We start from the raw sequence: 9,937 nt of genomic DNA, 5'->3' as shown, positions 1-9,937 counted from the left end.
TGTGCAAAATCCTTCCTTGGCACACCTGAGCTCTTATCCACCAACAATGCCTCCATCGGTTGCTTGATGGAGTACTACTTTCTTCTTTGGGTAAACGCCCCCGCCTCACATCTTGCTCAGCTTGACACAGTGGAAACAAAAGACTTCAAGATCATTGGAATCTTCCAAAATGAAGCTGGGTTTGTGGGCCTATCACTTTCCCATCACAAACAGAGTCTGCCTTCTGCCACCTCCTTTCTGGTTGTGTATCATCTGCTCTTTTTGTGCTCCCCCCCCCGGCCTCCCAACCCCGACTCCACGGCCCAGGTTTTTGCAGAATGCATATGATTTGCTAACTACCCCTTTCAAGTGGAACTGCCAAAAAACAGAATCACTGTTCACCTCGACTCATTGGTTCCTTTCCTCTTTTCTCCCCCCCCCAACCTCTGGAACCAACTTCCACATTCTCTTAAATCTCATTCTTACTTCCGGTGCTTCAAGATAGCTGTTCATCAAGAAACCACCATCTCAGATCATCCCCCATCGAAGAGCACGATCTTTTCTGCCTCTGTTAACCCACCCCAACCTCGTCTCACTCTCAGTTTCCAGTTTGTCCATCCTGAGATTTCGTGGCTTTATCCATCTTGTTCACCCCCATGTCCTGCGCATCCCTGATTCTTCCCCAAACCCCTTTGTTTCTCCAAGTCTCACTATACTTTGTCTTTCAACCTCACTGTAGGTATGTTTCCCCCTTCTCATTCTGCTGTTCATTTTGTTCTTTTAAGCCCTGATCCATTCTATGTTCCAGCTTCTCCATGAGCCTTGATATTGTATCCCAAAAAACAAGAAACAAAAAAAAAGAGTACGATCATGCCATTGCCAATTTCATATTTGGTAAGTCCACTTTATTGGACTTTCAGCTCAGACTTAAGGAGAAATCAAAATGATTCAATAACAACAACACCCGACACCTGCAAAACACAAATCTCATATTTTATAGTCTGGTAAAGAATCCAACCTAGACGAGACAGTTAACAGGTAAGTACATAACCTCTGCACTCTTGTTATGAAAAGAAAAGCTTTTACCAAGTTTTGCTGACCTTTTCTTGACCTGATTCACAGTCAATACTTCTTTCCGAACACTCGTTTCCCTCGGAATACTGGCTGGTGGAATACTTTTAGGCTCTTTTCTTCAGTTCCTCAGCCTGAAGAGTTGTGAAATACCTTCAAGATTGCCATCGTTTATGGTGCCGGTGGTTGTCTTGGAACCCACCATCAGGCGAAGAAGAATGTTGTCTCCCAGGGGACATTGGATACCATTGACCAGAGTCTCAGGGCCAGGCATAATTGCAGAACTGCGCTGCTCAATGAGATAAGCCATAAAAGTGTACATGCTGTGAGGTTGGAAAAGGAGGTCTAAGTGCAAGGAACCTGTTGAGGGGTAGATCATCACCTGTGGACAAGTGATTCTCGTCCTGCTTGTAGAGGAATTCATGCATTGAATTCCTCTAAGCCCATCCCTCAGTGTGCTGCAATTAAAACAGAGGGTGGTGGGCTCTTGACAGAGGAGTCTGAAGTGAAGGCTTGATGGGCCAGTTACTTTGAATGGCCATATCATGCTGACCCACCAGCTGTTGAGTTGGATTTCAGAGGTATAACTATCCCTATTACTGACCCTCCAATGAACTGTGAACTTCCTTTGCTTGTGGAAATACAGGCTGTGGTGAATTAGTTGAAAGAGGATAAAGCTCCTGGGATCTGTGGCATCCATGCTGAACTTCTCAAGGATGGTGGAAATGCTGTTCTCATTGCATGCAGTTCTCTGCTCTGTTTTGAGCGCAGGCATCACTCCAATTGACTGGAAGAGGGACCTTGTTGTCCCTCTCTGGAAAGGAAAGGGGGATCGCCAGGACTGCAACAACTACCGAGCTGTGATGCTGCTCTTGATGCCGGGCAAAGACTTTACTCGGATAATTATCGATAGGGTTTGCCACCATCTGCTTGAGCACCAGTACCCAGAGCAGTCAGGCTTTATACCAAAGCAATCAATGATTGACCGTATCCTTGCTCTTTGGGTCCTCACTGAATGCAGACCAGAGTTTCAACAGGGGCTATTTAGACCCAATGTTAACCTCTGCAAAGTGGTTCATTCAGTGAATCAGGATGCCCTTTGAGGATTGTCAGTCTTCGTGGGGTGCCATCAAAACTGATAAATCTGATGTCTGGACTATACTCTGGTACTAAGAGTGCTGTGAGATGTGGTGGTACCATCTCTGATTTATTTCCAGTGTTATTGGAGTTTGTCAAGGGTGCGTACTTACTAGCCCACACACTTTTCACTGCTTGTATGGACTGGATTTTGGAAAAGATGCCAGAGAGATCAACCTGCAATGAAGCGTTTCGGAATGTCATGATCTCTGACCTTGATTTTGCAAATGATGCAGTCATCTTTGTGAAGCCATGAATCTGCCTGTCGAATGGCCAGACAGAGGCCTCTGGAGTCCTGGGGGAAAGTGGATGAGGTGACCTCCAGCACATGCTCCTATACCTGAACTGACCTCAGCCTTGAAATGGGCATGAATGTTAGGTTCCAGGAATGGTTGAGACAGAAATTACAATCATATATTTATCTTGAATCACACTTGAGCTGTCAGGCTAAACTGCTACCAATTATATTGGTGAAATAGCTTGAAGATATCACAGTTTGGGAAGTTGATGTCAGTGTGAAGTTTATTCGTTTACTTCCTACAGACTACACCAAATGCTTTTTTTACAATCGGGTCTTTTGGTAACTCATGAAGAGTGTGTGCCCATGAAATAGCTGCTTGCATTTAATTGAAAAACACAACGTTTTGACATATTTTGCAAACCAACTTGCGAGCAATAAATAATAAAAGGAAAACAAGAGTGATAAACAGTGGTGAACCCAACAAGCAATAAAATGTTACTATCCTAATGTCAATCACGCAAGTGGCCACAAGCATCATGCTCCTGTTGTGCTCAACATGTTACGTTGCTTCCACTAAAAGAAGACGATATGCACTTTGCTTAGTTTGGAAGTTGGTTGACAGAGTGAAAAAGATAAGACTTTTCCCCAAAAATCATACAGAGACAAATTGTCTATCAGAAAGGCGATGCCAATAATTTTCTCTCAATACTGCGCATGGCCGAGTGCTTCCTCTGTATATAAAATGATTCCGATAAATGTGTGTAAAGCCTTCATCCGGCGAGTCATGGAAAATGGTTACCCACTTTGGAATGGTGCTGCTGCATTCAAAATTTCCTCCCTTGAGGCCCTGGAATATTTGACCTTCTGTGTCATTGCAATCATGGATCAGGATGTTGAGTCCCTAGATTTGCTTCTTGCTCACCATGGGCAGGTAGTAAGCTTGAAATGCACTGGCTCTGTTCTGGTCTTGCTCCACCTAACCTTTCAAGTCTCTGTCCATCAGTGTACCCCCCCCCCCAACCAAGTTGCATGTAATCTGGCAGAAACTATTTGTTACCATCTTAAAAGGTTCTCCTCAACACTCACCTCTATTCTTTCATACACCTCTCTTATCGCCTGTGGAACTGTCTCCATTAATATCTCGACCTCTTGCGCATAGGATATTAATCATGCTGCCTACCACCACCTCATGGTCTTTCTCATCTCCACTTGTGAATTTTGTTGCACCTGCTGAGAGCTTCTTGCCACCCTTTTCCTACAATTCCTTTCCTTGTGCTGTGGTGCTTGGTTTGTTGTTCCACTGCTTTCCCTTTGACCCGTTTTGTATGTTAATCCATTGCTCCTTGTCGTTTTGCTCTTCCTCTCGTCTCAATGCCTGTGCAAGTAGATGTTTTGGGGTGTTTTTTTTTAAGAATTGATCACACACTTAACCACCACTTGGTAAAAAGTATTCAGTGGTTTGATTAAAGTATTGGTTTGGTTTGATTAAAGTACTTTAATGTGGTTAAAGTATTCAGCTTGATCAATTGGAAATCATCTGGTTACTTTCTTTGTATTATCTTTTTATAGCTTATTTGCAAATATTTGTCAAGGTTTATTTGACATTGTTAATATCTCCACGTAAGCCAGTCATTTATCAATGTTGGTCCAATGTTCGACAGAAAGCTACTGCTATGAAAAACCTCCCAGAGCTGCTTGGATGTTCACAATGCCTCAGTTGTGGCCATCACAAGTAGAATGTTGCACCATCAACAATGACCTTGCTTAGTTGACAAGTTTATTTCTGCTGTTCTTTCATGTCAGTTTAACATAACGCCGCTTCTGAAATACTCACAAACAGTAACAATCATCCATTGTCCTTGCGGGTGAGACAATGCAAAAGAGAGCTCTTACCTTTCGACACATCTCGCAGAGCTCACAAAGGGGTGTACCAGTTGTTACGTTTCAAGATCAGCGAAATAGACACGGGTGAGTGAAATCTCCTTTGTGACCTTTCGGCCGTATTGGGTAAACTGCTTTGTTTGAAAAGTTATGAAAGAAGATCTCATTATGGTACTTGGTTACATTTCCTGATGAATTTGATAATGGCAAAGTATCTCCAGTGATTAATCATGATTCAGTTTGGTGTTTTGGGAATCACCCTTTCCTTCCCAATGACTGAAGCTGAATTTCTGAATCCTGATTTGGATTGTTAAATTCATGTGGTGTGGATAAAGAAAAAGCATTAGAGGCCAAATGGCCAAATCTTTGTGTCCCAGTTTCTTTGTATTCCTGTGCAATTATGCATCACGGTAAAATAAAATGGAGACATTTTTCTCAACTGATAATATGCGCATAATACATCTCAGCTAAAATAAAAGTCCATAATAAAACAAGCAAGATATTTCAAGGTTGAAATTGTCAAAAAAGGACAATGTGTAAAATAGGTTCAATCAGTCATTCACTGATTAATTTATGTCCAGCCACATACTTGAATATATCCCAACAGGGATGATGATGATGACGATGATGATGACGATGATGATGACGATGACGATGATGAAAATAATGCATTTAAATGTTATGCTTGGTGTTGGCTTAATGGTTAGGGTGATGGGCTTGGGATCTGAGGGTGCTCAATTCAAATCATACTCAGTTGTTCAATATATACCAGGTGGGGTTGACTCGACCTGTAATCCTTTGGAGGTTGGCAAAATGAGTGTCGGTTTGCTGGGATGATTGAGCCATTTAAGTATCCTGTGGTGGAGTGGTGACCTGTACAGGATTGTGCCCAATAGCCCCCAGGAGACTGCTTTGGCAGTAATGATTCTCTGTACGGAGTATGGTCCCGATGGTTGGATTAAATCCTTCCAGCTTCTTCAGCCTAACAACATTGACTATTTTTGTCATTCAGTGACATTACGTGGTCTCCTCTTTCATGTAACCGAGCTGTAACTACTGTTCACATGCTCAGGCTGTGAAGAATGGTGGTGGAAAGATTTATATTTGTTTAGCACGTTAGTTTGATGAAATTACCCTCATTGTGGAGGTTTTAGTGCTTCCTTTAAGACTTAGAGCAAGGGTCTATGGTATTTTGCTGCTTGGGTACAGCTTATGCTCATTTGTGGGTGAAACATCTATATTTTGGTGGGTGAAACATTTTATTTTCCTGAAACATATATATTCATGTGGTTGCTATGATGAATCCTTTTTAAAAAATATTTAACTTGTGTGATCTGGTTATGGTACCTGTGTGCTTCATGAGTTAAATGATGCAATGAGGACTTTCCAGTATGCGTTTTGAACCCATACTTCCAGGGTTCATCAAGTTATGAAGGCATTCTCAGGAGACTGTCACACCACAAGATGCAACTCAGGGATTTCCCAACAATTATGTCTTCTTTTTTTGGAGTATACATACATTTAGAACAATTTGAGTTTTCCTTCCTCTTGCTAAGAATAAATAATGTTTAAAATTACAATACATCGACATTATCCTTGTCCTGCACTACCAGCGAGCATCTCTCGAGTTGACTATGACATGGATGACCGAGGTGAGTGATCTCACATCATAACATCCCCAACTAAATCAAATGCAATTGGAAACAAATACACCTTGGAAAGCTTTTGTTGTGAATGATCTTTTGAAGTGGTTTGCTCATGGTGAGATATTTTTGCCTATTGATCACTCACACACTTGATTATAATTTTCACTCAGTTTGCCCATCAATGTTGGTTGCTCTGATAGGCGATGGGCTACGATAGCTGCCCGTGTACCCCACATCCCCTACAAACCTGTGGCACAATCTTTTTCTAATGCCCTAGAGTATCGTGAACATGAAATCAAATAGTATCATTGCATAAGTTTGGATGAACTTGTCATTTTGGCTCAATATTTAAAGTTACCCTCAAAACCCAACTGTGGTCGATTCATGTCACACTCCATTTCCATGTTTCATACTTTGGTAATTTGTGAAGTCAATATAGCAGTAATACATACAGACGAGGTACCAAATGAATGCTCAGCTTCTGCCGGTTCTTGTAAAATCAATAATATCTTGTTTCAGAAATATTTCATGTGAGTTATTGGACTACGTATGCCCGCACCCCATGTACATATCCGGCACGTCACCAAAATTATCAAATTTCTACATTTACTTTTGTTTGAAGTGCATATGTGGGACTTTATTCATCGAAGTCATATATTAAAATAAACCATATTCATATACCTAACATTTATTACCACAACAATGATTCTATGACAGAAACTGAAAAAAATGAGGAGATATGACCAACGCAGCTCATGAGGTTCTTGAGTTAAGTGACCACTGGAAAACAAACTGTTGCTGCATCATGAGCCCACAGGCTGGTACACTGTATTGGTCAAGACTTATGCAGGGCTGCCACCAATGGTGAGTGGAAACTGCCAAAGCATGTGCTATTTGTATGACAATGCGCCACATATTCAGGAGTGAACGACTGATCATCTTGTTGAACAGAATGTGACACTCAGAAAGTTACTCCTCTCTTCAAGTTGAGACAGCAATCATTCAGGCAGTCGAAGAACCATTGAGTTTTCTGTCCACACAAATTGTCTGTAATCCCAACGCTCTCTCGGTGTTCCATTCAGATTTGAAAATTTTGATCAGCTCTTGATTCATCTCACAGGCATGGGATCAATTCACACTGCTCATGTTATTATGTTACAGGACATCAAAGGAAATCCATAGCAACATGAAGGTGCTCATCTTGCAAGCCCATCCATTTTGAGAAGTGGAAAGTGTTCTCTGAAAACAGATCAAGTGGAAAATCTACCTGAATGCAATATGACACAACGAAGGTGTCGATGCCTCAAAATCAACCAGTTGACATTTCCTGGCGGTGAAGAAGGCCAGCTCGTTGCTAGGAAATGCAATTTCGCCTGGGTTTCGCTTCAAATAAAAAATAAAGTGACACACCAAGGCATACCTGGTTGGACAGATTTCACATTGACTGGTGTGGCATCAACCAGTCTCACCACCAGAGACTATTATCCAGTCATCACACATGCCATCACTGATTAAAAGACTGTACAAGAGAGCCTGTGATATGCTGAGGAGGCCACAAATGAAGCAAAACAGCAATACATTATAACAACTTTGACTCCGGAATATGCATGAAGTAATACCCACTCAGGTCAGATCAGGTATGGGAGCATGTGCCAGAGCAGCACATCGCTGTGTCCACTTTCCGCCGGGACTCCAGGGGCCTCTGTCTGACAATCCACCAGGCAGATGCTTGGCCCATCCCCATCTCCTCAAAATGCTGATCAACCTGCTGCAACCATGAGGCACGTGGTCAGCCCATTGGCCTCTTCCACTCATGAGGCTCCCTCACTGAGAGAATCTGCTGAACAGGATCAGCATCAGGAAAACAAGCCATATGTCCATACAGCCGCAGCTGATGCTCATGGACCATGCAGGTAACAAATCTCATTTGAGTCAATCTTAGCAACTACTGGTTGGACAAAAAGTCCGACCAATGATAGCCAAGGATTCTCCGAAGTGACCTGGTACCAAAGGAATTAATCTCCATCTCAGATCCCTGGTCAGAGTCCAAGTCTCACAACCTGTAAAGTAAGACTGCAAGAACCAAGGACCCGAAGACTCGGACTTTTGGCCTCCTGCACAGCAGTGCCACAACTCATGATCCAGTGAGTCTATAACTCCCCAGGCCCGACCCAGACGTCTATTGACCTCTGGCTCACAGCCAGCAGAGACATGAATATCACTGCCAAGGTAAGTGAATATCTCCATGACCTCAACATCCTCACCACAAGCAGGTATAGACATGAGAGCAGCATCTAAGATGTCATTGAAAGCCTGAATCTTAATTTTGACCCAGGAAACTCGTAATCCCAGCACTGATATGGAACAATCCTGATCAGTACAAGAAGCACATCATATTGGTTAGCACCTTCCACCTCATTTGTGCTTATCTCAAGATGGTAGGCAAGAAGATGAATGGCTCTGGGTTGTCTGACATCCACCTTGAAGCAGGGTTCATTGCTGCCAGCTCCAGCATGGTGTAATTTCAGGAAAGCATGATGACAGGGCGATGCTATGCCATAAAGTTATGCTGGAGTGCCTGGAAATTTGTTATTGGAACGATACATGGCTGACCAAGATGAGCAGGAGCTGCTCTCTTCCCTCCCTGCAGACTTGGTAAAGAAGTTGGATGATGTGTTACAATCGCTCACAGATTCCACATTGGAGGCAGCAATAAGTGGTGATTCAGTCAATAACTACATCTTGGGTTAGTTGCAATATATAGTGGATGTCGGTGGAGGCAGTCTCGGAAAAACTGGTCAACTGTGGGCTTCCGACATGAATCATATATGGCTAGTACTGTCTCTTATACAGGTGGTGAAGTGCATTGACTTCCTCACTTATGCTCACTGTTTGCATATCATGATGGACCTATACTTCTCATTTGGTGGTCATAACTACCTCACTTACTTCTCTACCTTATTGGCTAACATTGAGGTTTCACACCCAGGAGAATTCATTTGATCAAGAGAGCAGTGATGAGTTTGGCTTGTTCATTCATTCCCGAAAACCGCTGTGCTGTCGATCAAATGATGGAGGAAACATTCATGAGATATGCCAAATCTCATGGTGGTTCTTGTGAAGGTGGCGTTTGTGTTTCTGGGGCTCGCAGCAACCATGACACATACCAACTATGGGTGAAAACAACACACACTCAATCCCAAGATGTCAATACCACACTGAACATGGCTGATATGCTGACAGACAACCTCAGTGGAACAATGCATCATGATGTGCGACCCACAGAAATCTTGAAGAGTGAGAAGTATGCAACAAAGGCACAAGAAGCAGTTCAGAGCTTCCTCAATCCGTTCATGGTTGATAACCAGTCCAAGCTTCCCAGTCTTTCATCTGGAGCCGCAGCCACTGGAGCTATCACAACTGACTTACTGAGGGCAGAAACATCAGGAATAGAGGCAAAGGAAGCTTTCATCAGAGACAGACTGGAGAAGAATGCCAACTTATTTGAACCAGTAAAGTGGATGAACTTGAGAACCCTTGGTGACATGAAGAAGAAGATGAAAGTAACAACAACAAAGACCAAAGTGGCTCAGTATAAGCACCAGGGAAACATTGCCTTCAAATTATTTGTGAAATCACAAAGCCAAGGCTTGCAGTTGGACATGAAGGAACTGATGATGACCCCTCTTGACTGATGACTGATGATGACATGAAGGAACATTGACCCCTCTTCCATATAGCATTGGGACAGCTGATTGATTTCTGGCAAAGATAGACAAATCAAAATGTTTCCAGTGTCTGATCAAAGAGTGTGAAGATGCTCCAGTGCCATCAGTGAAGTCTACAGTTGTGGTCCATAATGGGAATGCTTACTTCCACGACATGAAGGAGATACCAGCGAATTTCAGTCTGATTTTTCACGAGATTTTTACATGATATAAAAGACAAGAGACACAGTGTTCAGCACTGATATGTATACTGC

General features: G+C 42.7%; 1 protein-coding gene across 2 annotated transcripts in view; it reads left to right on the top strand.

The window, feature by feature from the left end:
- The first annotated feature begins 4,209 nt into the window (after positions 1 to 4,209).
- Positions 4,210 to 9,937, top strand: part of LOC147017044 (GRAM domain-containing protein 2B-like) — a 115,839-nt gene continuing 110,111 nt past the window's right edge. Inside the window, exon 1 of one of the 2 annotated variants that reach the window (XM_085846410.1) lies at positions 4,210 to 4,396. In XM_085846410.1, coding sequence (XP_085702536.1) covers positions 4,302 to 4,396 — 95 coding nt within the window. In that variant the 5' untranslated portion in view covers positions 4,210 to 4,301. The remainder of the gene's footprint in view (positions 4,397 to 9,937) is intronic. The other variant, XM_085846413.1, reaches the window with a different exon arrangement.

Source organism: Eptatretus burgeri, chromosome 11 (assembly GCF_056783735.1).
Source record: "Eptatretus burgeri isolate ZD-2024b chromosome 11, Ebu_testis_v1, whole genome shotgun sequence".
NCBI classification, from domain to species: Eukaryota; Metazoa; Chordata; class Myxini; order Myxiniformes; family Myxinidae; genus Eptatretus; species Eptatretus burgeri.
The sequence above is the reverse complement of the archived record's forward strand: the minus strand, read 5'-3'. Positions and strand labels throughout refer to the sequence as shown.